The sequence below is a fragment of the Harmonia axyridis genome, chromosome 5, assembly GCF_914767665.1.
Source record: "Harmonia axyridis chromosome 5, icHarAxyr1.1, whole genome shotgun sequence".
Taxonomy (NCBI): Eukaryota; Metazoa; Arthropoda; class Insecta; order Coleoptera; family Coccinellidae; genus Harmonia; species Harmonia axyridis.
Genome location: NC_059505.1, coordinates 9,622,885 through 9,649,813, shown reverse-complemented (window position 1 = coordinate 9,649,813; position 26,929 = coordinate 9,622,885). Strand labels below are relative to the sequence as shown.

The 26,929-nt window shown below is 34.6% G+C and overlaps 1 protein-coding gene across 5 annotated transcripts in view; it reads left to right on the top strand.

Moving 5' to 3' along the window:
• LOC123679881 overlaps nucleotides 1-26,929 on the top strand; it is a 165,010-nt gene that overhangs the window by 98,996 nt on the left and 39,085 nt on the right. For all 5 annotated transcript variants that reach the window (XM_045617428.1, XM_045617427.1, XM_045617426.1 and 2 more), the window contains one exon: nucleotides 8,991-9,119. In XM_045617428.1, the coding sequence (XP_045473384.1) occupies nucleotides 9,023-9,119 (97 nt within the window). In that variant the 5' untranslated portion in view covers nucleotides 8,991-9,022. The remainder of the gene's footprint in view (nucleotides 1-8,990; nucleotides 9,120-26,929) is intronic.

The following is a 26,929-nucleotide window of genomic DNA, read 5'->3' as shown; positions in this document are numbered from 1 at the left end:
ATTAATGTAGCCTTTTATATATATTATATGTTTTATATTATACAGGGTGGCCATTTGAAAACGAAACAGACGAGATTACAGACGAAATAAAGTTTTTCGATAGAAATGCTCGGACAGGTCGATTTCTGTTTCGAGGGGGACAACTTAAGATGTACGTTACGGACGCATAGCGCTTCAACCCTTGCTGCTACAACCCCCACCCCCAATTTTTGAATAGGGAAGATGGGGTGAGTGATACCTCAATTTAAAGGTATTTTTATACTGATTTCAGCGCAGTAATTGTTTTTTCATTTTATACATTAGTTCTCGAAATATTCATGCGTTAGTTAGTTAGGAAGGAAGCCACAGTCATGGTTGTTTTGAAGCTCAAAATGTCGATTTTTCACAAAACACTACAAGTGCCATGAAAACACCACTTCATTTTCAAATACTTAGTTAAGAATATTTCGAGAACTAATGCATAAAATGAAAAAACAATTACTGTGCTGAAATCAGTATAAAAATACCTTTCAAATGAGGTATCACTCACCCCATCTTCCCTATTCAATATTTGGGGGTGAGGGTTGTAGTAGCAAGGGTTGAAGCGCTATGCGTCCGTAACCTACATCTTAAGTTGTCCCCCTCGAAACAGAAATCGACCTGTCCGAGCATTTCTATCGAAAAACTTTATTTCGTCTGTAATCTCGTCTGTTTCGTTTTCAAATGGCCACCCTGTATATGAATGCTATTATTATAGACACTTGCAGATATGACAATAAATATTTTCGTAGTTGACCTAATTTTTGGTAGAATTTGAGCCGTCGTACCGACCAGACGCGTGACGCTGGACCATATCGAATTTTTGAAAAAATATTTTCCGACTCCTATCGCCGTGAAATTTGGCATACTTACTAATTCGAGGGCGTAGAACAAGAATATACGGTCAGATATTTTTTTAAAAATTCGTCCTGGACGTGAGAGTCCCACGAACATTCGGATAATCCTTTTTCATGAAATAAACTGAAATTCAGTTTATTTATGCGCACGCTCGATAAGATAATATTATTTCTCTATTTCAGTATCGTAATGAGTTCATTACAGTTCTAAAAACAGTGCTGTAATGAACTCATTACAGCATCGTTTTCAGTTATATTTTTCGATTTGTGGTTGTCTATACTGACTTCCAATCCTATCAATTTTCAACGAACGTCAATAATTGTCAAAATGGTATAATTTGGATATAGTAAAATGATCTGCAACATTATTCGTAATTCCTCTTAATTCCTGTGGTTATAAATCGATTTCGTCAGACATAATAAACGAATTTAATGCGTAATTGTAAATTATCTCAAAATTCGAAACATAAGATTCAAATTCATATTCCGTAATCTGTCAATTTTCGTAACAGTCACACCAACTGCCAAGATACAATAAAATGTCAGTGGATGTGTAATCTGAATTTTTCATTGAATTTCGACAATATTTCAAAAAACTTGACTGAAATAGAGAAAATATCGTCTAATACTCGTTGCAGAAGGCCATTCCAACACTCATGCGTTCGAAAACTCGCTCCTTCATCGCTCGTTTTCGAATTTCGCATTCGTGTTGTAATAGGAGCCCATTCTGCAACTTGTTTTGGAATATACTATTTCATCAGTTAACGAGCATGTTTTCACATGATACGCGTACAATTAAAATAACAAATAATTATAAGCCTACATTCAATGCAAAATAACTTATTCCACCATCTCACTTCACCGTTAAGCCTAGTCTGCTGTCGGAAAGCCTCTAATGTAGCCGGTAACTTTGTTAATGACGATGTTTTCATTGCCCCAAAATTTCGCCCGCTTATGTAGTTTCATCATTATATAGATTCTCTTACGAGCTTACGAGTTTTTATCAGCTTGTTACTTTCAAGTCCTTCGACATGGACAAATGCATCATTTTGGGTAGAAATGGAGAAGGAACCTCATTTATGGTTTTTTTGAAATATTTTAGAATGATAACCACCTTCTTTTTTTCTCATAGAAATTTTCATAGTTAAAATTCAAATAATCTTCGTTCTAAGTCGACATCTATTTGTGTGCAAAATTTCATTTTCATTTCGGATAAGCCTTTTGTGTGTGAAAACGTAACAAACGAACCAAACATACAAAAATGCATTCATATTTATGATATTACTTAGTATGATGACCCTTCAAGTCTAATATAAAATATGAATATGATTTCATTTGATACTTGTCTATTATTACGTTTAACTGTATTCACTTCGATATATCGTCGGCTAAGAGTGTAAATCTGCTATGTCCATAATGAACAATTTTACAGGAGACCAAAAAAACCGTACAGTAACTGTTATAATAATAATAATAAGAAAGTTTATTATTATAACACTGTACTGTACGGTTTTTTCGGTCTCCTGTAAAATTTTTCATTATGGACATAGCAGATTTACACTCTTAGCCGACGATATAATATAATGTTTATACCCTTTAGCTCACAGAATGAACCATTTTATTATTATTATTATATGAATGAAAGAAAAAACGCCTTTATCTTGAAAATGACATGGCAGCGCGGGTCTAATAATCGAAATCATGTTCAGATATTTATGTTCTTGATTTCTTCTAGATAGAGCGTCACTTGAACTCAAATTTGAAAAACAAGTGTTCATTTTGCTATAAATGAGATGAATAAAAATAAAATAGTTGTGTGTGCCCATAAAGTAACTCGTAACTTCTTTATTAGTTGAATTAACAATATTATCAAAAATACTTATTGTCTAGCGACAATTGGTTTGAATGTAACACCCTGTAATTTGTTTCATTTTTAGATTAATAAAAATGAGCTGTTTCCAAACATGTTTGGTACTTGTGGTCTAGTAGACAGAATATGAAAGAAAGTATTTCTTATCAATTTAAAAAAACATAGTCGTCTAGCATTTTTATTGGTGTTCAAGGACAGTTTACCACTACAATATTGTTGGTATTTGTGAATGTTTTAATTAATTATTGCTTGGATTTAATTTATTATTTTTGTCCACCCTGTAACAATTGGAATGAACATGTGATACATTTTTGGAATCAGCTCAGCTAGAGATGATCCTTTTTCAGTATTGGTCAAAAAACTCTCTGTCTATGTATATGTATTTAGCGATGAAAAAAAAAAACACAAACCATATTATATTTAGAGACTGTGATCGCTCATTCAGATAATCTATATATGAAATTTTAGATATATAACACATTTTAAAATAATAGCATGAATACAATTCGTTTAGAGTGTATCGAAATATTCATCGGATAATCCTTTTTCATGAAATAAAGTGAAATTCAGTTTATTTATGCGCACGCTCGATAAGATAATATTATTTTCATCAGTTAACGAGCATGTTTTCACATGATATGCGTACAATTAAAATAACAAATAATTATAAGCCTACATTCAATGCAAAATAAATTATTCCACCATCTCACTCCAACGTTAAGCCTAGTCTGCTGTCGGAAAGCCTCTAATGTAGCCGGTAACTTTGTTAATGACGATGTTTTCATTGCTCCAAAATTTCGCCCGCTTATGTCGTTTCATCATTATACAGATTCTCTTACGAGCTTACGAGTTTTTATCAGCTTGTTACTTTCAAGTCATTCGACATGGACAAATGCATCATTTTGGGTAGAAATGGAGAAGGAACCTCATTTATGGTTTATCAAAATATCTTAGAATGATAACCAACTTCTTTTTTCCTCATAGAAATTTTCATAGTTAAAATTCGAATTATCTTCGTTCTAAGTCGACAACTATTTGCGTGCCAAATTTCATTTTCATCGGATGGGCCTTTTGTGTGTGAAAACGTAACAAACAAATCAAATGATGACCCTTCAAGTCTAATATAAAATATGAATATGATTTCATTTGATACTTGTCTATTATTACGTATAACTGTATTCACTTCGATATACAGGGTGGCCATTTGAAAACGAAACAGACGAGATTGCAGACGAAATAAAGTTTTTCGATAGAAATGCTCGGACAGGTCGATTTCTGTTTAGAGGGGGACAACTTAAGATCTATGTTACGGACGCATAGCGCTTCAACCCTTGCTACTACAACCCTCACCCCCAAATTTTGAATAGGGAAGATGGGGTGAGTGATACCTCATTTGGAAGGTATTTTTATACTGATTTCAGCACAGTAATTGTTTTTTCATTTTATGCATTAGTTCTCGAAATATTCTTAACTAAGTATTTGAAAATGAAGTAGTGTTCTCATGGCACTTGTAGTGTTTTGTGAAAAATCGACATTTTGAGCTTCAAAACAACCATGACTGTGGCTTTCTTCCTAACTAACTAACGCATGAATATTTCGAGAACTAATGCATAAAATGAAAAAACAATTACTGTGCTGAAATCAGTATAAAAATACCTTTAAATTGAGGTATCACTCACCCCATCTTCCCTATTCAAAAATTGGGGGGGGGGGGGGGGGGGTTTGTAGCAGCAAGGGTTGAAGCGCTATGCGTCCGTAACCTACATCTTAAGTTGTCCCCCTCGAAACAGAAATCGACCTGTCTGAGCATTTCTATCGAAAAACTTTATTTCGTCTGTAATCTCGTCTGTTTCGTTTTCAAATGGCCACCCTGTATAATATAATGTTTATACCCTATAGCTTACAGAATAAACCATTTAATTATTATTATTATTATAGGAATGAAAGAAAAAACGCCTTTATCTTGAAAATGACATGGCAGCGCGGGTCTAATAATCGAAATCATGTTGAAATATTTATGTACTTGAATTCTTTTAGATAGAGCGTCACTTGAACTCAAATTTGAAAAACAAGTGTTCATTTTGCTATAAATAAGATGAATAAAAATAAAATAGTTGTGTGTGCCCATAAAGTAACTCGTAACTTCTTTATTAGTTGAATTAACAATATTATCAAAAATACTTATTGTCTAGCGACAATTGGTTTGAATGTAACACCCTGTAGTTTGTTTCATTTTTAGATTAATAAAAATGAGCTGTTTCCAAACATGTTTGGTACTTGTGGTCTAGTAGACAGAATATGAAAGAAATTATTTCTTATCAATTTAAAAAAAAACATAGTCGTCTAGCATTTTTATTGGTGTTCAAGGACAGTTTACCACTACAATATTGTTGGTATTTGTGAATATTTTAATTAATTATTGCTTGGATTTAATTTATTATTTTTGTCCACCCTGTAACAATTGGAATAAACATGTGATACATTTTTGGAATCAGCTCAGCTAGAGATGATCCTTTTTCAGTATTGGTCAAAAAACTCTCTGTCTATGTATATGTATTTAGCGATGAAAAAAAAACACAAACCATATTATATTTAGAGACTGTGATCGCTCATTCAGATAATCTATATATGAAATTTTAGATATATAACACATTTTAAAATAATAGCATGAATACAATTCGTTTAGAGTGTATCGAAATATTCATCGGATAATCCTTTTTCATGAAATAAAGTGAAATTCAGTTTATTTATGCGCACGCTCGATAAGATAATATTATTTTCATCAGTTAACGAGCATGTTTTCACATGATATGCGTACAATTAAAATAACAAATAATTATAAGCCTACATTCAATGCAAAATAAATTATTCCACCATCTCACTTCAACGTTAAGCCTAGTCTGCTGTCGGAAAGCCTCTAATGTAGCCGGTAACTTTGTTAATGACGATGTTTTCATTGCTCCAAAATTTCGCCCGCTTATGTCGTTTCATCATTATACAGATTCTCTTACGAGCTTACGAGTTTTTATCAGCTTGTTACTTTCAAGTCATTCGACATGGACAAATGCATCATTTTGGGTAGAAATGGAAAAGGAAACTCATTTATGGTTTATCAAAATATTTTAGAATGATAACCACCTTCTTTTTTTCTCATAGAAATTTTTATAGTTAAAATTCAAATGATCTTCGTTTTAAGTCGACAACTATTTGTGTGCAAAATTTCATTTTCATCTGATAAGCCTTTTGTGTGTGAAAACGTAACAAACAAACCAAACATAGAAAAATACATTCTTAATTATGATATTACTTAGTATGATGACCCTTCAAGTCTTATATAAGATATGAATATGATTTTATTTGATACTTGTCTTTTATTACCTATAACTGTATTCACTTCGATATATGAATAAAAGAAAAAACGCCTTTATCTTGAAAATGACATGGCAGCGCGGGTCCTATTGTCTAATTACCAAAATCATATTCAGATATTTATGTTCTTGAATTAACAAACTTCTAGATAGAGCGTCACTTGAACTCAAATTTGAAAAACAAGTGTTCATTTTGCTATAAATGAGATGAATAAAAATAAAATAGTTTTGTGTGTTCCCATAAAGTAACGCGTAACATTCTTTTTTAGTTAAATTAACAATATTATCAAAAATATATTGTCTAGCGGCAATTGGTTTGAATGTAACACCCTGTAGTTTATTACATTTTTAGATTAATGAAAATGAGCTGTTTTCAAACATTTTTGGTACTTGTGGTCTAGCCGACAGAATATGAAAGAAATTATTTCTTATCAATTAAAAAAAAACATAGTCGTCTAGCATTCTTATTGGTGTTCAATGACAGTTTAGCACTACAATATTGTTGGTATTTGTGAATGTTCTAATTAATTATTGCTTGGATTTAATTTATTATTTTTGTCCACCCTGTACCAATTGGAATAAACTTGTGATACATTTTTGGAATCAGCTCAGCTAGAGTAATCGGACAATTGAGACAAAATGGGAGTGTTCCATTTGAATCAAAAATCGACGTGTTTCAGGATTATTTCTTGAAATGGTCTGTTTAGATAAAAATGAATTTTGTCTATAGACACTCTTGAGTACTTACGCAAATGGCTAGAGTTTGCAGCAACAATGTTTTGGGCCTCAAGAATCAGTAACAAATCTAGAGTCTTTCTTCATGGTTTTACCAATTGTACGCTCAGATAGAAATTTATGTCGACCATAATCTGCTCTTTATACACGGCACGTATTTAGTAATTAATTTTATTAAGTTTTCACAATTTTCGTTCAGTAGTAGATAAACAATCCATATTGTCAAATGGCTGATCTTCAATTTCGGATGACCGTTTTGTTTAACATATGTCATTGAAACAGGGCTGTGAAATCTGAATGACGACATGGTATGAATTTGTTGACGACCAAATACACTGCGCAAAAAAATTAACGCACATTATGGAAATCTTAAATTTAATCTACAACTGAAGGTGTTCTCAATGATAATTATTTTTATCAGAATTATGCATGCATATGTTATCCACTTTCAACGTTTTTCTTCAATACAGATGTTTTTTCCCAGCAGGAATAAAAGAAGATGAGATTATCAGATTTTGAATGTATTGGCTCCATTCTGAAATCAGTTGTTCTCGATCAATTCTAGTGTTCAATAGTTTTTCTTTCGTTTGATTTTCAACACTCAATCCCTATGCAACGTGAAAAACGCAATTTGACCCAAGAGGAATGTGCCCAAGCGGTAGTTTTGCTAGAAGAAGGGTGGACATACACAAGAATTGCAGAAAGGTTTGGAGTTTCCCATACAAGTGTGTCCAGAATGTTGCAGCGATTCAGGGAGACAGATATGAATGTCCGAAGACCAGTACAGGGTAGACCACGGGTAACAACTGCCATTTATGAACGTTACTTGAGAGTTTCTTCGTTGGGACAACGGTTTGCAACCGCTCGTCTCCTTCAAAATCAGCTTGAGCAAACGCATGGGGTTCAATATAGCACTCAGACAATAAGAAATCGCCTCAGAGAATATGATTTAAGGCTTCGTGTCGCGGCAAGAGGCCCAGCTCTAACCCCAGCACATCGAAGGGCGCGTTTGGATTTTGCGAGAGAGCATATCCATTGGGAAGAGGCTGATTGGGAAAGAGTTCTCTTCACAGATGAGTGTGGATTCTGCCTCTACCATTGTGATCGACGTTCCCTTGTATACAGACGTGGAATATCTTTGACTGCTCGTACAGACCAAGTGGTCGTTGATAATGGAGCTATCAATGCTGATAGGTATATAAGGAACATTCTTGAAGAGCATGTAGTGCCATTTGCCCCATACATTGGAGAAAATTTCATTTTTATGGACGATAATGCCAGACCCCATCCTGCGCGCATTGTTCAGGAGTACATTGAAGAGGTTGAAGTCTCTCGATTGGAATGGCCGTCAAGAAGTCCAGATCTCAATCCGATTGAGCAGGTTCGGGACAACCTCAGTAGAAGGCTGAGAAGTTCAGAAAATCATCCAGCTACTCTTAATGACTTAGGAATCCAACTCAGAGAAATCTGGGAAGGATTAGATCAGAACATTTCAAGATCACTCATTTTGCGTATGAACCGTCGTTGCCAAGCTGTAATTAACGCAAGGGGTGCAAATACCAAGTATTAAATCACTTATCAGCATTCCAGTATTTTGAAAATTGTTTATTTCAGTTCTTTCACATAAGATTCGGTGAAATCCTGAATTTTTCTTCCATTTAATGTGTCTTGTTTCGTTCAAAACCTTCCCGAGAGAACATAAAAAATAAGTTATGAAGTCAATGTAGGGTTAACTTTCATTAAAATTGAGATTTTCAGAATGTGCGTTAATTTTTTTGCGCAGTGTAATTGATATTTCATTTTTTGTGCCTCAAGAAAAAAATCCGTTCACTCCATTGGTTCAAATATTTCAACGATGCATAGACATTAGTTTTACATATATTGAAATCACAGAAATTGTAAATAAATCAGAAGTTTTGAATTCGAAAAGCTGAAGATTTTTTTTCAATGCCAACAGAAGACTCATACAATTATTGTTGGAACAATGTAAGGATGTATATCCATCATATAAACTGTTCAGTAATACCTAGAATGAGCGACTAAAGGAATTTCCTCCTCAAAAAATCGAATGAATATTTCAATAATTGCAGAAGGTACTTTATTCGAAAATGCCATTAGTAGTAACATGAATTTTCTTTTCAGAGTGGGAGGCGAGCCGAAGTGGCTCGCCGGATATGGAAGTGGAAGTTCGGGAGAGTACGTCGATGGACAACCGAAGACCTGACTCTACGCAACTCTTAGTAAACAACACACCGATCTACCCCTATGGAGGTGAGTGGAGTGGAGTGAGTCTTTGTATAATGAAAGCTGATCCATTCGGCTGATGAATAGTTAATGGATATCCGGAATACTCTCAAACAAAGGGTGTTTTTTTTTAGAGCTATAGAACTTTAAATTGCAATAAAACAACGATGGATCATTCGATTGACATGAATTTTGTTCATCCGCAAGATAATCTTGTGGCATTACAATTTAAATATGATTTCTGGCATATGACCGCCACGGCTGGCTCGGATGTAGTCCAATCTGGACGTCCAATTTTCGATTACTTTTTCCAACAGTTGTGACCGTATATCGACAATAACACGGCGAATGTTGTCTTCCAAATGGTCAAAGGTTTGTGGCTTATCCGCATAGACCAATGACTTTACATAGCCCCACAGAAAGTAGTCTATCGGTGTTAAATCACAAGATCTTGGAGGCCAATTCAAAGGTCCAAAACGTGAAATTAGGCCATTAGGCGGTCACCAAACGTGTCTTTCAATAAATCGATTGTGGCACGAGCTGTGTTAAATATTGCGACGTCTTGTTGGAACCGCAGCTCCTGGACATCATGGTTGTTCAATTCAGGAATGAAAAAGTTAGTAATCATGGCTCTATACCGATCACCATTGACTGTAACGTTCTGGCCATCATCGTTTTTGAAGAAGTACGGACCAATGATTCCACCAGCCCATAAAGCGCACCAAACAGTCATTTTTTCTGGATGTAACGGTGTTTCGATATACCCTTGAGGATTAGCTTCTCTCCAAATGCGGCAGTTTCGTTTGTTGACGTAGCCATTCAACCAGAAGTGCGCTTCATCGCTAAACAAAATAAAATGGACGTAGTGCGCGATACGTATTCCGCACAGAACCATTATTTTCGAAATAAAATTGCACTATTTGCAAGCGTTGTTCAGACGTGAGTCTATTCATGATGAATTGCCAAATCAAACTGAGAATAAATCACTTGAGAGCTGTTAAATCGGTTGCCATTTCGAACCGTAATGCCAACTTGAAGTTATATACCTCGAAAAAAAACACTAGTTACATAGATTGAATCAAGGACGTTGATCTTTATTTTTCTTGGGGGGGTAATCGAAAAAAAAAATGTTTGACGACATTGTTAACTCATATCTATAATGTGAGAAAAATAGGTTCGATAACGAAGTTTGAACCAAAATACCCGAAATAATATTTTTTCAATACCAATTTGATTGTTCTCATCTTTTACTGGGTGTTCCTGAATTGGAGGTACGAAGGAAAATGAGAGATTCCTTGGATAATTTTAAAAATAAAATGGCCCGTAAACATGAGTCCGCAATAGCTTTGTTTTCGAGGTACAGGATGTTTCTTGTAGTCCTACTATTTTGTGATGCTTAACCAGTTTATCGAATTTTTATTGATCTTCACTACAGATAAGGTAAATAAATACCAAAACTTATAATTAATTTATTTATCACAGCTACCTAACTGGATCTTTACAATAATTTGAATTCTCCTGAGAATTACTATAGAGAGCTGTTTGAATTTTTTTCTCGGAATCGATTTCAGATACGACAAACCAAAAAGTGTAGTACTGATCCAGAGTTTCTTTTAAAATTTTTCTAAACAACCAGTGGTTCACAATTCTGGAGGAGAGAAGCGGGCACCGTTCCAGAAAAAAATCACCCTGTATATTTACATTTAAAATTAGAATATCACACGATGAAAACTTTAGATTGGAATATCTATGCCAATTCAAGTTGACTATCATGTGAAGGGAAGGTGCTATGAGAGAAAAACTTGAATTTAAACACCTGTATCTCAAAAACAAAGCGTTTCTAAACTTATGTAACAGGACTTTTTTTCTTGCAATGATCCGAGAAATCTGTAGTTTTCTGTAGATGTCAGTCAATTCAAAACTGATGTCTTCACAAATAAATTGCAATTTGAATGAAACACGCTAAATTGTGCAACACGGCCCAGACAATTTTTCGATGCGAATTACTCAGTTCAGTTTTTTGATAACTACATATTGAAATTTTGTGAGGAGAAGATACAAAAACCGAAAATGTATCCCGTGAAAGAATGCGAAAATAACATATGGCTAATAAAGGGCGATGCCGAAATAGCGGATAGATAAAGGAAAATAATAAACCTCGGACAAAGACGAGCTCGTAGTGCAATAAAAGTACTCATCTTGAAAGCAATAACTAATGAACCGTAAAGAGCTCTGATTGTTTACTGACGTGTCGATTCAAAGGAAAGTAAAATAATTATTATTGGTTCATTTTATGGAGAAATTTTCGTTCTTCGTCTTTGCGAGATTTCTAAAATTTTATATTTTGAAAATCTTGAGGGGGTAACTACCCCCAGTTCCCCCTTCCCCCATTTATATGCCCTTGGTCTTTGTATAATGAAAGCTGATCCATTCTGCTGATGAATAGTTAATGGATATCCGGAATACTCTCAAATACATAGAATGGATAAATATATTACACACAGCGTTCATCAGATAATATATCAGAGGGCAACTAACAGAGACTATTTGTAATGATCAGTCGACCATATTTCAAACTGAATTCTGATTTGTTTGGGATGTTATGAAATAAGCCAGGGGTTAATGAAATACAGAATTTCTGATTAAGTGGAGATTCGACCGTATTGAACAAAATAGTGAATTTTAGCTATGTGGAATTATATCCCGAATCATTCAGAAGAGAGGTTGTTAAATATTCTTGGATAGATAAGTCGACTTCGTTGAAGAGGTCTAATCTATTGTGGAAAGAGCATTGAGAATGTTTGGGTTTCATTAACAAAAAAAAAAATGAATGGCATCATGATATTCAGGCGATAAAATCGGTATATATAGCTCTTGTAAGATCTATATTAGAATATGCTACTGAAGTATGGTCACCATTGTATAAAAATCATGTAGGCTCTCAATTTTTGTTCCTTGTGAATAGTTGACATTCGTGGAGGGCATAACGTTTTCAATAGATTCACAAGAAACAGATTTCTATTGTACCGGGTTTTTCACCATAATTTGACACCCCCTTTAACTTTGTTACTAGAAGAGGTACAAAAAAATGTTCTCTACGAAAGTTTCACGAAATCGACTAGTGTTCTTTAAAATGATTTCACAAAACGAAATGTATACATAGTGGGCAACATATTGATAGCAACTTCATTTTTTCAAATGGAACACCCTGCATATTTTTCTATATTTGGCTAGCTCGTTTTCCCCTGATTTCGAATATATAACATATGTTTGGCCTATCTCTCTTATTCTGAGTACCACAGAGTTTCAAATTCTAAGAACCACCTGGCAATTTCAATGAATTTTCAAGTGGAAAACTGCGATAACTCAAAATGTCCTTTTCTGAGTAATCTTGTTGGCAACGATATGACATACGTTTTTCACTATAAATTGGAATTGGATCATTTGGATGCAACTCCATATATTCTCTCCTTATAGCTTTCTTATTTTTATTGTTCTCCACATAAATATTTCAAATTTTTCCGCTTCTGTGTAGTGAATATTCGATGAATAGTTTTATTCAATGACAAACGTATGTTATATATCGTAGCCAACGAGATAACTCAAAAAAGGACATTCTGAATATCGCAGCCTTCCAATTGAAAACAATTATTTAGCTTGCCAGGTGGTTCTTAGAATTTGAAACTCTGTGGTACTCAGAATAAGAGAGATATGCCAAACATATGTTATAAATTCGAAATCAGGGGAGAAAGAGCTAGTCAAATATAGAAAAATATACAGGGTATTCCAGTTGAAAAAATGAAGTTGCTATCAATATGTTGTATATATTTCGTTTTGTGAAATCATTTTAAAAAACAGTAGTCGATTTCGTGAAACTTTTGTAGAAAACATTTTTTTGTACCTCTTCTATTAACAAAGTTAAAGGGGATGGGGGGTAAAATTATGGTGAAAAACCCGGTACATCAATTAAAAAAATGTGTTTTATTTTTTCTTGAATATGTCGAAGGCGTGTCGTTTACAATTAATTCACAATGGATGCAAATCTCACGAGATTCATCAATATAAGGAGTGAGAACGCTTAAAAGGGAAAGTAATACATACCAGATGTTCCACGTGCATAACGATGGAGAACATTCCATGGTGGAAACCACCTAAACATCTGGGAACCACAAAGTATTTTATGGACGGTACGGCTAAAATTTTTATAACAATAGCACTTAGTAGATCCCCTGTGTTTTCAGATGGGAATGCTCAATTAGCTTATTATACTCATGAGATCCATGAAATTCTAATTTCGAAATACTCCTCTTTTCATCATTTGTCGGCGCTTTTTGAAGTAGTCCATTTTTTCTGAAAAATTTCAATGATATAATGGTTTGAACGAAAGATCATATCTTGAAAACCTTGTGAGATAATAGTACGATTTATTTTCTATTGAATTCAAGTCTTCTGCAAATTTGCGGGTCACTCTACAGGTGAGCACCCTGTATATTATTTTCAATTCAGTTACAGTTTCTACTGCTGGCAAACCTTTCTCAGTAAAAAAGTCTACAAAATTATTCTACTCACATCGCGCAATGTTTGCATTTGAATTTATATACCTATCTTAGAATTTGAACTGAGGGATCAAGCAATTCAGTAAGTTGAGTGGTGGAAAATGTTCGAAGATTTAGAATTCTCAAAACCTCGAAGACGTACTCACTTCTCAGCAAATCTACCGCTTTGGAACCAGCTCATATACTAACTAACAAAGAAACTGCAACACCCAGAAGGAGCAGTTCGAATTTAATTTTTTTTTATAAAACATAAATAGTGAGGAGTAAATGACTGAATTTGGAGAGAAAAAATCATGAAAGTTTTTTGTGTGAACTATTTTTGTTACTCAAATATTCTAGTCGTTTTTTCGCGATTTTTTAAATTTTACAACAAACCAGCTGTTCGAAGAGATCCAAGTCGATATTTAGTTGTTGTTAAAATGCCTAGAGCACGTGTACACGGAATTTATCGCCAGCTAAGTAAATTTGATAGAGGTCGAATCATTGCTCTACGGGAGGCGGGGTGTCATTTCGAAAAGAAATCGCTAACCGTACGAACAGAAATCCAACTACTGTTGAGAGATGTTGTCAAGCGTGGTTTGATAATGACCAGAATCGAAGAAGAGTAGGAACCGGACGTCAAAAGGGGCACAAATGAAGTTCAAGATCGACGTCTAAGACTTATGGCCATTAGAGACCGATTTGCGCCAACTCGATCTTTGGCTGATGAGTGGTTAGAAGAACAAGGCCGTCCTGTAACTGTACGAACAGTTTACCGCCGTATAAGGTCTTCGCACTGCAGCATAATCGACCCCAACTTGTGTTACCTCTGACGGTTAAGCATCTCCGGCAACGATTACAGTGGTGCAGAGAACGTCAACATTGGAATGTGGAATGGCATCAGGTCGTCTTTTCTGATGAATCTTGATTCTCTTTGGGTGCACATGATGGCCGAAGAAGGGTTAGACAACGTCAGGGAGAAAGACGTGAACCTCAGTTTGATAATGAGCGTCATGTACAACGGACAGTAGGCGTAATGGTATGGGATGCTATTGCACATGCAAGTAGGTCACCTTTAGTCTTCTTTCGAGGTAACATGACAACGCTGCGTTACCATCGAGAAATATTGGAGCTATATGTTCTCCCTTACCTTAACCGCCTAGAGAATAATATCAGCAAGATAATGCCTGACCTCATGTTGCTAGAGTTAGTTTTAACTTTTTCGAAAAGACCTATGTGAATCTTCTGCCATTGCCGCCCAGATTCCCCAATCTTTCACCCATAGAGCATGTTTGGGACATTATGGGTAGAAGGTTTGGAAATTTACCCCAGCTCCATCGGACTTTGGCGGATCTGAGACATGAAGTACCTACAGGTAGCTTGGGATAGTATCCCTCAGGAAGAAATAGATCATTTTATTGCATCAATGCCGAGACGTGTTTGGAAGTGTATAATCGCGGTAGACAAACACATTATCTACAAATTTTTAAGAAAAAATTGTAAACCCTTCGTTTTCTTATCCAAATTTCAATCATTCACTCCTTGCTATACTATCTATGTTATACAACTAAAAAAAATATTAAATTTGAACAGCTCCTTCTGGGTGTTGCAGTTTCATTGTCAGTTAGTATATTATAGTTTCACTGAGAGGAGAGTATTCCGCCTTCTCTCACATTCGTGAAGATCATTTCGAATTCTAGATGAAACGAAGTGCCGCTGGCTGAGCTGCCAAGTGGCGCAATATCTTCCTCACTAGCAACGGTTTTATCAATCGGGATTTATTAGATATCTTTTGTGACGAGAAAATCTTTCTAGAATGGTTTTCGAGGGGAACTGGGAAAAATGTTTCCCCTAAACGATGATATGGAAATTTGCAGGCTCTTTGTTGGAGAGCTGAGACGTCTGAAAATACCGGTTGACGTATGTATTTTCTGATCGTTTTGACTTCAGCTATCAATAGTCTTAACGATGATGATATTATCAGTGTCAGGATTTACGTCAACGTTGAGTAGCTAGAAAATCTAACTTTATATAAGCGTGTGCTTTTCAAACGCATTTTAAATCACAAAGAATAACTTTCCCACACGGCGCGGGAAAATTATGTATGTGAATAATTAATCAAATATTTTGAGTTTGAATTCATTTCAAGCGTTTGTAGAAAAAATGTTGTTCCTAACTCTCACGGAAAGTATTTTTCCCGCACGAAATTGCCCGAACGACGCGGAGCGGAGTTCGGTCAAGCCACTTTCCGCACTTGTTAGGAAAATATTTATTTACATTGCAAAGAAACCCGAATACATGAGCGTACAACTTTGTTTCCACGGTTTTTTTCCAAAATTCGAGACTTTACTGTAAAGAAACTGGTTATGCATTTATAATTGAAAATATTGTCCATCGCTGGCCACTACTTTCTCCCATCTTTCGGGCAGCGTACGAATTACGCGTTGAAAAAAACTGGTCATCTTTTGAAGCGATCAACGAATCGATCCAATTTTTTACTTCTTCATAAGACCGAAAGTGCTGGTCAGCCAGGGCGTGTGCCATTGATCTAAACAGGTGATAGTCCGAGGAAGCAACAACTGAAGAGTACGCCGAGTGGGGTAGGACTTCCCATTTCAACGTTTCCAAGCATGTCTCAGCCACTTTCGCAACATGGGGTCGAGCGTTATCATGCTGTAAAATCACTTTATCATCTCTCTCGTTGAATTGTGGTCGTTTGTCTCTCAATGCTCGTATGAAATTTCAATTGCATTGGATAACGATCGCGTGTGATTGTTTCAGTCAATTTTAACAACTCATAATAAACAACGCCGAGCTGGTCCCACCAGCTACTGAGCATGACCTTGGAACCTTGAATATTCGGTTTGGCCGTCGACGTGGAAGCTCGGCCGGGATATCTCCATAATTTTCTGCACTTGGGATTATCATAATGAATCCATTTTTTGTCTCCAATCACAATGCGATGCTGAAATCCCTTCCGTTTATGCCTTGCAAGCAGCTGTTCACAAGCAAACCAACGACGTTCAACATCTCTCGGCTTCAACTCGTACGGCACCCAATTTCCTTTTTTCTGAAACGTCTACATGACTTTTAGGCGTTCTGAAATGGCTTGTTACGTAACTCCCAATGATCTTGCCAATTTATGTTGCGTTTGACACGAGTCTTGATCAAATAATGCCTTCAATTCTGTATCTTCGTGGACCTTCGTTCTCTCAACGCCATGCTGGTCTTCGACGTGAAAATCACCGTTCTTGAAGCGTTGAAACCACTCTCAGCACGTTCGTTCACTAATAGTGGCTTCACCATGGGTATTTGAGAGCATTCTATGAGCTTCAGCAGCTGATTCCTTCATATTAAAGCAGAAAATGAAAACCTCCCGCAATGACGAGCTTTGGTTCGTAAGCTGACAAGCTTAATCGAGAATACTCGTAACTTTATGATGCAGACAAAAATCGACTAATATTTCGATGACGTTATGTTTACAAATACCAAGCTTATTGTATGACATCTACGATCTATTTATTTTGACTACCACATATGACTACATCCATATATTGTAAAACGGCGACAGCAAAGTTCTACACCTTAATTCAAAAACATTAGTAGTCTCACACTCAAAAAATTAATTCATTCATCCCGCCCATTTCCCGAACTGCTCACTCAATCATTTCGTCATAAATGTTTGAAATTGTTTGTTCCTATTAATTTCAAACCTGCATATTAAATCTGGTTTAAAATTTGCATTCGGATGTAGAATATGAATTTTCAGCTGCGTAATTTAATATTACATTTGCAAATTTTGCATCTCGATCGAATATGCGTAATTATTCATCTCGATTAATAGGAAATTAACAAAAAATATATTTTGAACCGCCATATTTACGGAACCACTAATCGAAATTTGACCACGGTATTTGGGATCCGAACCTACCCTGAAAAATTTCTCCTCAAAAGACAAGTGTTTAATTTTTTTCGAACTGTGACTGCTAAGTTCAAATCGTTATTGAAACATGTGTCGTTCCATTTTTTGTGAATAGTAGTTTTCACTTCTCAACTTTCAAATAGATGACAGCTTTAAAAATGGATCTTATTGGAAAACACTGTGTTATGTAATTCGCCTGAGATAATCGATAAGCTATCAATTTAAAGCTGTCAGCACGCATACTCTACAGTCTAAACTTAAAATTGTGACTATCTCTCATGAATGAATAAATTTGAATTTCATTGATTTATATTCAAAGTTCATAATTCCCAATGAAGAACATTTACAATAGTTAATGAAAGAAACTGTTTCAATCTTCCCTACATACCGAATTACCTTTTTTTAAATAACAATATTTCGAATTGCAAAACTGTCGACATATCAAGATATAAAGTTATAGGCATAAGCGGAAAGGTGAAACCATAAAGCGAAATTTGCAGTGTTCTTATCCAAAAACCCTTCGTAAAGACTAACAGGGGAACAAAAATAAGGAAAATTGTGAAATATTATGGGAACCGATGAATTAGAATATTTTACTCTTGGGTCTCCAATACCATATCTTTTTATAGCTCTCATAAACGTATGCTGTTCAGATTTCTTTATATGGCCATTACCCTGTGAATAAATTAGGAATAAAAGAGTATATAGGTACTTATTTTTGAAGAGATTGGTCCCTGGTTTATTCTGAAATGCTAGCTAAAAGAACGAAAATTTGATACGATAAGCAGCTCGACTCAAATGGAAATTCATGGTGAATTGATGGACGAATACAGCTTCTGACAAAACAGATTAGGAATTTTCAATTATGGTAATATTTCAGCATTATACAACGGAAGGACTTATTCCAGTTGTTCTTCCTGAATTTTCCGCTGTGCTCATCCGGAAATGACATGGAGTTACCGTAATAGGTCAAATTCAAATATGTATCATACAATATTGTAATACAATACCTTCATTCGCACAAGGTGAACATCGATTCATTGTTTATAAACCAATACTTGTTGTATGTTTTCAATGATTATTTATAAACTATATTTGATGAACTGTTGTTGAATTTAGACAAAGGTATATCACACAGGCCAACAAAATCTTATTTTCTACTTAGTATCGTAATGAAGGTTTTTTCGATGCTAATTTTCTTCATCATCCCGTCACTGGGAAGGTTCGCTGATGCTGATGTTATGTAATTAGTCAGGGAGGACCGGGATCTTTTATTCTTAATTTTCTCATTGCCGGTACCTTCCCTAGATGACCTTAGATTGGCCTCATAGGTCACTCATTCTATCACTGGATGCAGCTGTTTGGTTAACATTTTCACAATTCCTTAAAAAAAACGCTCACAATTTCACCAATTCTGAACAGCATAGTGTCCAATTGAAGATAATAAGGAAATGTTAGAGAGGGAGTCAATATTGAAACTGAAATCATAAGAGCTGGAAAGGATTATTCAAAATGCGTTATGAAAGCATCCTTTTTGGTTTGATTTTTTCGTACATCTCAATGAGAATGATATTTTACATTTCGACAAACATCAAAAACCATAATTCATGAGGTTTCATAGCTTTCCTTATGAATGAATATAACAGAATAATTCCTGAAATACTCTGGAATAAGGGACTGAAATCTGAACAAAACAAACAGCATTGTATAGAAGTTTGCAAGGCTCAATTTGAACATTGCTGGGAGTCAACTAATTAGGATAGTATCTCGCCTTTCTCATATTTCATTATCCTGCCTTGTCTCATTGAAAAAGGTTATCATTCTATGTTCCTGAATCCTGGTAAATTCAGAGGTATGTATATAATTTTGAAACCGAATACAGAAACAGATTTCGAACAAAAGAAATTCAAACAACATCATGCCACATTTCTGACCTCTTTCCAGTTTGAAAGGATGTGAGGTCAATTATTATTTGAAAACGAAGGTTAATTACTCAACATAGATGTTAGCTATGGAACTACCAAAAAGAAAAAACTGATTCATTCAGCTGCAGTGCATTTGAATTGAAATTTCGAATTATAATTTTTGCATCATATTTTAATTCTGGGCAAATGAACTGAGGATCAGATCTCTTAATTTTTACTCAATTAATAAAGGAATATATTGGACTGAATATAATTTTTAGAATTGAGGATTTGTTTATAGTAAAGTGGAAAAGTACAGTTTTAATCAAATGATGACAATCTTTTTGTAGAATAAAGTGATCCTTCTAAGCAAACTTTTTTCAGGCGACGCTTAAAAGTGGTTTTTGATTTTTCGGATGAAAAGAATATATGGAAAGCAAGCATCATTGATCAAATTATTTTTTTCATCATTTTATGGCATCTACGTCAAGCATAAAGCTGTGATGGGTAGTTTGAATATATTATTCATAAGTTCATTCAACCTAAAATTAGTTTCGTGACCAGAATTCATTTTTCTGTTTTTCCAAATGGGACCATGAGCTTGAGGAAAATTAATTCTAATATAGTTCAATTTATATAACTACGACTGGTTAGATATGATATCACTGAATGAATATAAATTATGTCGATCAATGAAGAAAGTTATTTTCACTACTCTCATTTCATATACCTTATGATATTTTGAATTCATGATGAATAATATTATGAATTATTTCGATAATTCTCGAATGGGTACAAACCAAACGTAACATTTACTTATATAAGGTAATAGTGAATTCTTCTTTCTGTAGATATTTTTGTTTATTTCATCTAACCCGTAGTTCCTGAAATTCTTACAATTTAGGTTTTTGATTAAAAATTTGTCAAAAGCTTATGCTGGAATCTATGAGAGCTATTCAAAAGAGAATTTGATACAAAATCAGTTGTTATACCGCATTGATCCCCCTATCTGGAGTTTATGATCGAAGACTTTTTCAGATAAATAATGAAGAAATTGAATTCATATCAACAAAAATTGTCTACACAAAATTATGAAATTTTAAACGAGTAATATTAGGATACAATATTTTTCATCGCAAGAATCTCGTATCTAGTTATCCATTTTGTAGTTCTGGAAGTGACAGAAAATGAAACACACTTTCATTTAGAATATCGATCTTTTTCGCCAGAAGTTTACGATGCATATATCATAATCAAATCTGAAAACAATGAAGAAAAGAGGCAAAAAAGAGTTATTAATGGACATTTTTCATTAAGTACCACATTCGATGAGGCCAATTGAAATCACCAAAATGATTTGAAAAGAATCATATCCAAATTTCTAGAACAATATTAAAAAATTTGAATGTAATGAAAAACACTCCATCAACTTCACATTCCGAAACAATTCAACACCACTAGCTTATGATAATAATTCAACATTATAAGTCAGGCCATAAACAGAACTCAATAGGCAATCTATTAATACAACTACATACACATATCGATAACACAGAGGAACAGCTGTTTTCGCTTCGAGGTTTTTTGGGCTGATCCTATATCAATTTGATGTCCTGAATTCAAATAACGTTTTTATTTTTACCTAGGAGCTCAAATTTTCAAGATAAACAATTTAAGAGAAATATAAGTCATATTATTTCAACTCAAATCCGTGTAGCAAACAAAAGTAGATACGAAATTTTTATTTTAGTTATAAAAAATACAATATTATGTCATACTCACAAACAGAAAAAAATATTGAAGAAATCAAATAGTCACTCATCACTTCGAAAGCTTCTTTTCCGCGACATTCTTGGATGTTTTTTCAAACAGTACCTTTACTATAATTACTTGGTGGAATCTCTTACTTCGTTCCTAACCCATGTCTCCTAAATTTTCTGGAAAACGGTCTAAGTGGCTGTGTAAATAGAGTATTTTAATATTCATATTGTATCCTAAGAATTTGAAACTATTAAGCATCCTGTTAACCATTTCAACATATTTTTGAGCTTTATGTTTGCCTAAAAAATTTTCTACAACTGCAAAAAATTATTTCCAAGCTTCTCGTTCAACTTGATTCAATTAATTTTTGAAGGCAGGATCCTTAATTATTTGTCTTATTTTTGGGTCGTAAAATATCCCAGCTTTGAGATTTTCTGTGCTCAAATGATGCATTTTTACCAATATATATGCAAAACATGACCTATTTTTATCAAGAGCCTCGACAAATTGCTTCATTACGCCCAACTTCATTAAAATTATATTGGAGGAAGTATGATATTTTTCTTTCAACCAAAGCGTCGTTAATGACATTCTTTTCCACAACATCCATTTCTTTCTGAGGCCAATCTTTTCTAACCCAGTCGTATGTTTTGTCCCTACTATCCCAAAGGCACAAAAACACAGATATTTCGTGTGATCACTTTGCTGCCCAAGAAGAAAGTTAACCATTTTTAAGTCTACACAAATCATTCATTGATGTTCCTGATAATTTATCTTCTGCTAGACCAAAACTATGGTAATGGTTCGACCATTTATGGATTTACCTAGAATATACTCAATTACATACTGACAATAAATCCATTGTACCGGGTTTTTCACCATAATTGGACCCCCCCTTTAACTTTGTTAATAAAAGAGGTACAAAAAGAAGTTTTCTACAAAAGTTTCACGAAATCGACTAATGTTTTTTGAAATGATTTCACAAAACGAAATATATACAGAGTGGACAACATATTGATAGCAACTTCATTTTTTCAACTAGAACACCCTGTATATTCTTCTATATTTGACTAGCTCTTTTTCCCTTGACTTCGAATATATAACATATGTTTGGTCTATCTCTCTTATTCTGAGTACCACAGAGTTTCAAATTTTAAGAACCATCTGGCAAGTTTTCAAGTGATAGGCTGCGATAACTCAAAATGTCCTTTTTTGAGTTATATCGTTGGCAACGATATGACATAAGTTTTTCCCTTTAAATTGAAATTGGATGATTTGAATGCAACTCTCCTTGTAGCTTACTTATTTTGATTGTTCTTCATATAAAGTGAAAATATTTAAATTTTTCAGCTTCTGTGTAGGGCATATTCGATTAACAGTTTTATTGAATGACAAACATATGCCATATATCGTTGCCAACGAGATAACTCAAAAAACGGCATTTGAATTATCGCAGCCTTCCACTTGAAAACTGATTACTCAGCTTGCCAGTTGGTTCTTAAAATTTGATACTACACAGAAGCTGAAAAAATTAAATATTTTCACTTTATGTGAAGAACAATAAAAATAAGAAAGCTACAAGGAGAGTTGCATTCAAATCATCCAATTTCAATTTAAAGTGAAAAACTTATGTCATATCGTTGCCAACGATATAACTCAAAAAAGGACATTTTGAGTTATCGCAGCCTATCACTTGAAAACTTGCCAGATGGTTCTTAAAATTTGAAACTCTGTGGTACTCAGAATAAGAGAGATAGACCAAACTAATGTTATATATTCGAAATCAGAGAAAAAAACAGCTATTCAAATATGGAAAAATATACAGGTTGTTCCATTTGAAAAAATGAAGTTGCCATCAATATGTTGCCCACTCTGTATATATTTCGTTTTGTGAAATCATTTCAAAAAACACTAGTCGATTTCGTGAAACTTTTGTAGAAAAAATTTTTTTGTACCTCTTTTAGGGACAAAGTTAAAGGGGGGTCAAATTATGGTGAAAAACCCGGTACCTACATTAATGAATATATAATAATTTTAGAACTCTCTTAAATGAATATACTGAATGAAACCCACATTGGTAGATAAGTTGATGTATCTAAAAAGTAAAGTTAATAGAGGTAAACGGATTGCATTTACAGACTAAGCGTCCCAAAAATAGTTGAAAGCAGCTCTAAAATCCCAGGCACTAAAAACAAAAAAAATTGTTGTTGTTGAATTGTGTTATTTGAATTACTTTATGTAACATTGACAGTAGTTGTTTTGATGTCAAATAAGTTGTTAGAATAAAATATTGCGTTCAGTTCATCACTCTCTAAACTGCGTACTAATATAATAACTACAGGTTATGGACCCAGTACATATAATACCTATACATATCGATATAACCACAGATAACAACCATCGAAACATCTCATGCAGCTAAAATAACTCCCGTTACGTTTGGCAATCCCATAGTGCCCAGCTTCAACGTAACAATAAACGGAGAAAATCACCAGAACTAATCATCATTCGTTCTGCACTCGCATTTCATCACGTTCTCAGGAGGAATTCGAGAATCCGGGATTTGACGGTCGAAAATAGAGCGGGACTAAAAGCCTTCTCCACATCGTAAAATAAAAGCAGAATGTAATCCTTGAACGGAATCCTACTGAATAAATGTCCCGTGTTTTTAACACACACAAGAAGGTTGATGGCCCGACAACCTGAGCTGAGTGTGTGAAGCTTAGAAAGGTACATAGGGAATCTAGAAGGCGGAATAATCTGAAACGTGTACATTGTTCGCGTTGATACGCAATATGTCAACCATTATGTCTCGAAAATTCTCCCTCGAGTATGAACTCTGCTGGGATTCTGATCCTCTCCTGAAATATCAATTATTGCACATGAGTTTGTACTAATTTTCAGTTGAAGTGTAGATTTTGATGTTCTGGATTTTCGAATGTCGCTCTGTTTATGCGACTGAATCTACATCATCAAAAAATATGATCGAAGCATAGAGTAAGAGCATAATAAGCATAAATTTTTACATGTCCCTAACATGGTTAGATTACGTTGTCGGATTGCGATATATTTTCAAATCCACAATTCTAATGTATCGTTATGAATGTATATTATATTGAATTAAATACTCATATTTGAGAGATTCCCGATAAAATATGCAAATTTTAATATTTGGAATCCGATATTTTTCCTAATTGTCCAATTTATAATAAGCAGAATATTTATTATTTTCTGTATGTCTTGCTAAAATTCAAGGTTTGGCAACTTTTGCTCTCCTAGTGTCATCGGTCGTTTAACGTCGTTTGGCGCGCTTGAAGATTATTATTTGAATTTATGTAGGCTTGGTTAATCGATCGTCTGGAGGTATGATTCGATTACCTGGCCTTTCGTCTTTTTCTCCGTGACTTTGTTGGATTTGTAATAATTAAACTCTTTTGAATTATTTACATCTATTTACAAAGCCACAATTATACAGTACAAACTCGGTATTGAGAAGATCTTAATTACGTCTTAATTACAAGTTTCTCACTACGGTACTGAATTTCGTCTTTAACTCGTTTGTTGATTACTCGAAACGTCTTGGATTATCACGTCTTCGTCGTACTTCAAGTTTTCGGTCGTCTCGTCTTTAACTTGTTCGCGACTCGTCTTAATCTAGTCCGCGAAACGTCTTTTCGTCTTACGTCTTAAGTTGACCGCCCGAACTTGACTCGTCTTCGACTCAAGTTGAACTGTGTCTCTGTACCCGTCTTCGGTTTAATTCGAACTGTGCTCTCTACCGATTGCAACTACCCTCTCTCGAATATAGACCTCAATTCTCTCGGTTTGACCACACCCTTAGGGGAACCCAGCAAACACTGGGAGGTAACTGTGAAGTACCATGGAAGTAACTTTGCAACTAAAAGCTCGCATGCGATGTATTAAAAACATTGCCTCCCGCTCGCATTTGCAGCGAAATGTCCGCGACATCATGTACGCATTTCAAGTCGTTGTGTTGTTCAAATTGAGACATGAAAAAATATCCCCAAAAAAACATCCATTTGTTGTCACTTTTATGGAAGTTTTTGAGTCAATAAATGTCTTTTTAATAACCACATTGGGTCGTTTCATGCGAGGTCTCTTTGATATCTCTATATTCCATTCCCTTTTTCACCACACATAGAGAACATTATATCAATTTCAATAGGAAGTTCGATTATGATTTCATTATTAGACTTCTCAATTCTATTCTTTTTTTCACTACACATAGAGTACACATACTGACTTCCATATAAGATAAAATTGTGAACTTAATAAAACTTTTGGGACAGCGTGACGACTCGGTCGATGGTGGGGTTTAATCAGGCCTCAATCTGCCTACTCCTGATTAACCTCGGGATAACTATAACGAGACATGCGCTAACTATGTCTCAAACTGCCTATTCCTAGTTAGCGGGATAAATAAATGGTTTTCTAACTAGGCCTCTATCTGCCTACTCCTAGTTACACAGTTATAAAACAGTAAAAATAAAATATACAACAGATATAATACAAGACAAAAAATGCTACATGATGTAGGTTGCTATTTGACTGGGATTCCTCGGCTTATCTCCGTTTAAGATGCTTACTTCGAGGCTTAAGTAGATTGTTGCGCCCTCTGTTGGGGGAAGCGTTAACCTGGTTGGCAGCGCCACCATGACCGTAACGCAGGAATCTGTAATCCCCACAAAACATTACTTTTGTGATATTCATAAAAAAGTCCCTTTGGCACTATACAGTGTGTTTCCAAATTGTATGTATGACTTTGTACAAGATATTCTACCCATTGAATAAATGATATTTAATATAGGTCAAATGCCTTGTATTGTTCAAATTCGGACAAGGATTCCTATATAGAATATCATTTATTTAATGTGTAGAATATCTTGTACAAAGTCATACATACAATTTGGAAACACACTGTATAGTGCCAAAGGGACTATTTTATGAATATCACAAAAGTAATCCTGTAGAAATTTGTACATACAATTTGGAAATGGGAAATGAAGTAATGAAACATCCATATAATAAATAATTATTCAATCTAATATAAAAAAACAAACGTCACAAAAAAGTGAAATTATCTCTCATAAAATAATAAAATTAACAAACAGAGCCGGTCTTCATTTGACCACTTATAAAAAAATACTATATATATTTTAATTTATTGGTTTTTTGGTGATATAGCTATATCACCAGCCACATGGCAGACACCAACGCACAAATAAAACTGAAAAAACGGGAAGCCTATAGCTATTGTAGTTTTCGAAATATCGCTCGATCAGCCAGAAAACAGACCAAGTGAATACGTAATCTGTATTTTGTTGCAAAAATGCTTCTATTAGGATCACGTTCTGGTTTCACCGACGACCTCTCGGATTGCTCTGAATCGTTTGTTTTTGTTTATTACATCCAGATGAAGGAGAATAAATAAATATTCGTCGGACTCTTTGAGGGCTGGATATTTCAGTGCCACAGATGGATAATTGAAAATAATAATGTGCAAAGTATGACTATTACATTCACCAGAATAAACAGCCACATTGGGAACATAAAGTGACCCACTCAAAAAGGATTTGAAATATCATCCAATTCATGTTAACATTGTGTAGTTCTCAAAAAGACTTCGTTGCGAAGTCGCTCGATGGTAAACTTTTTAACTACTAATTTACCACTTTCTATGGGGATGGCATTGTG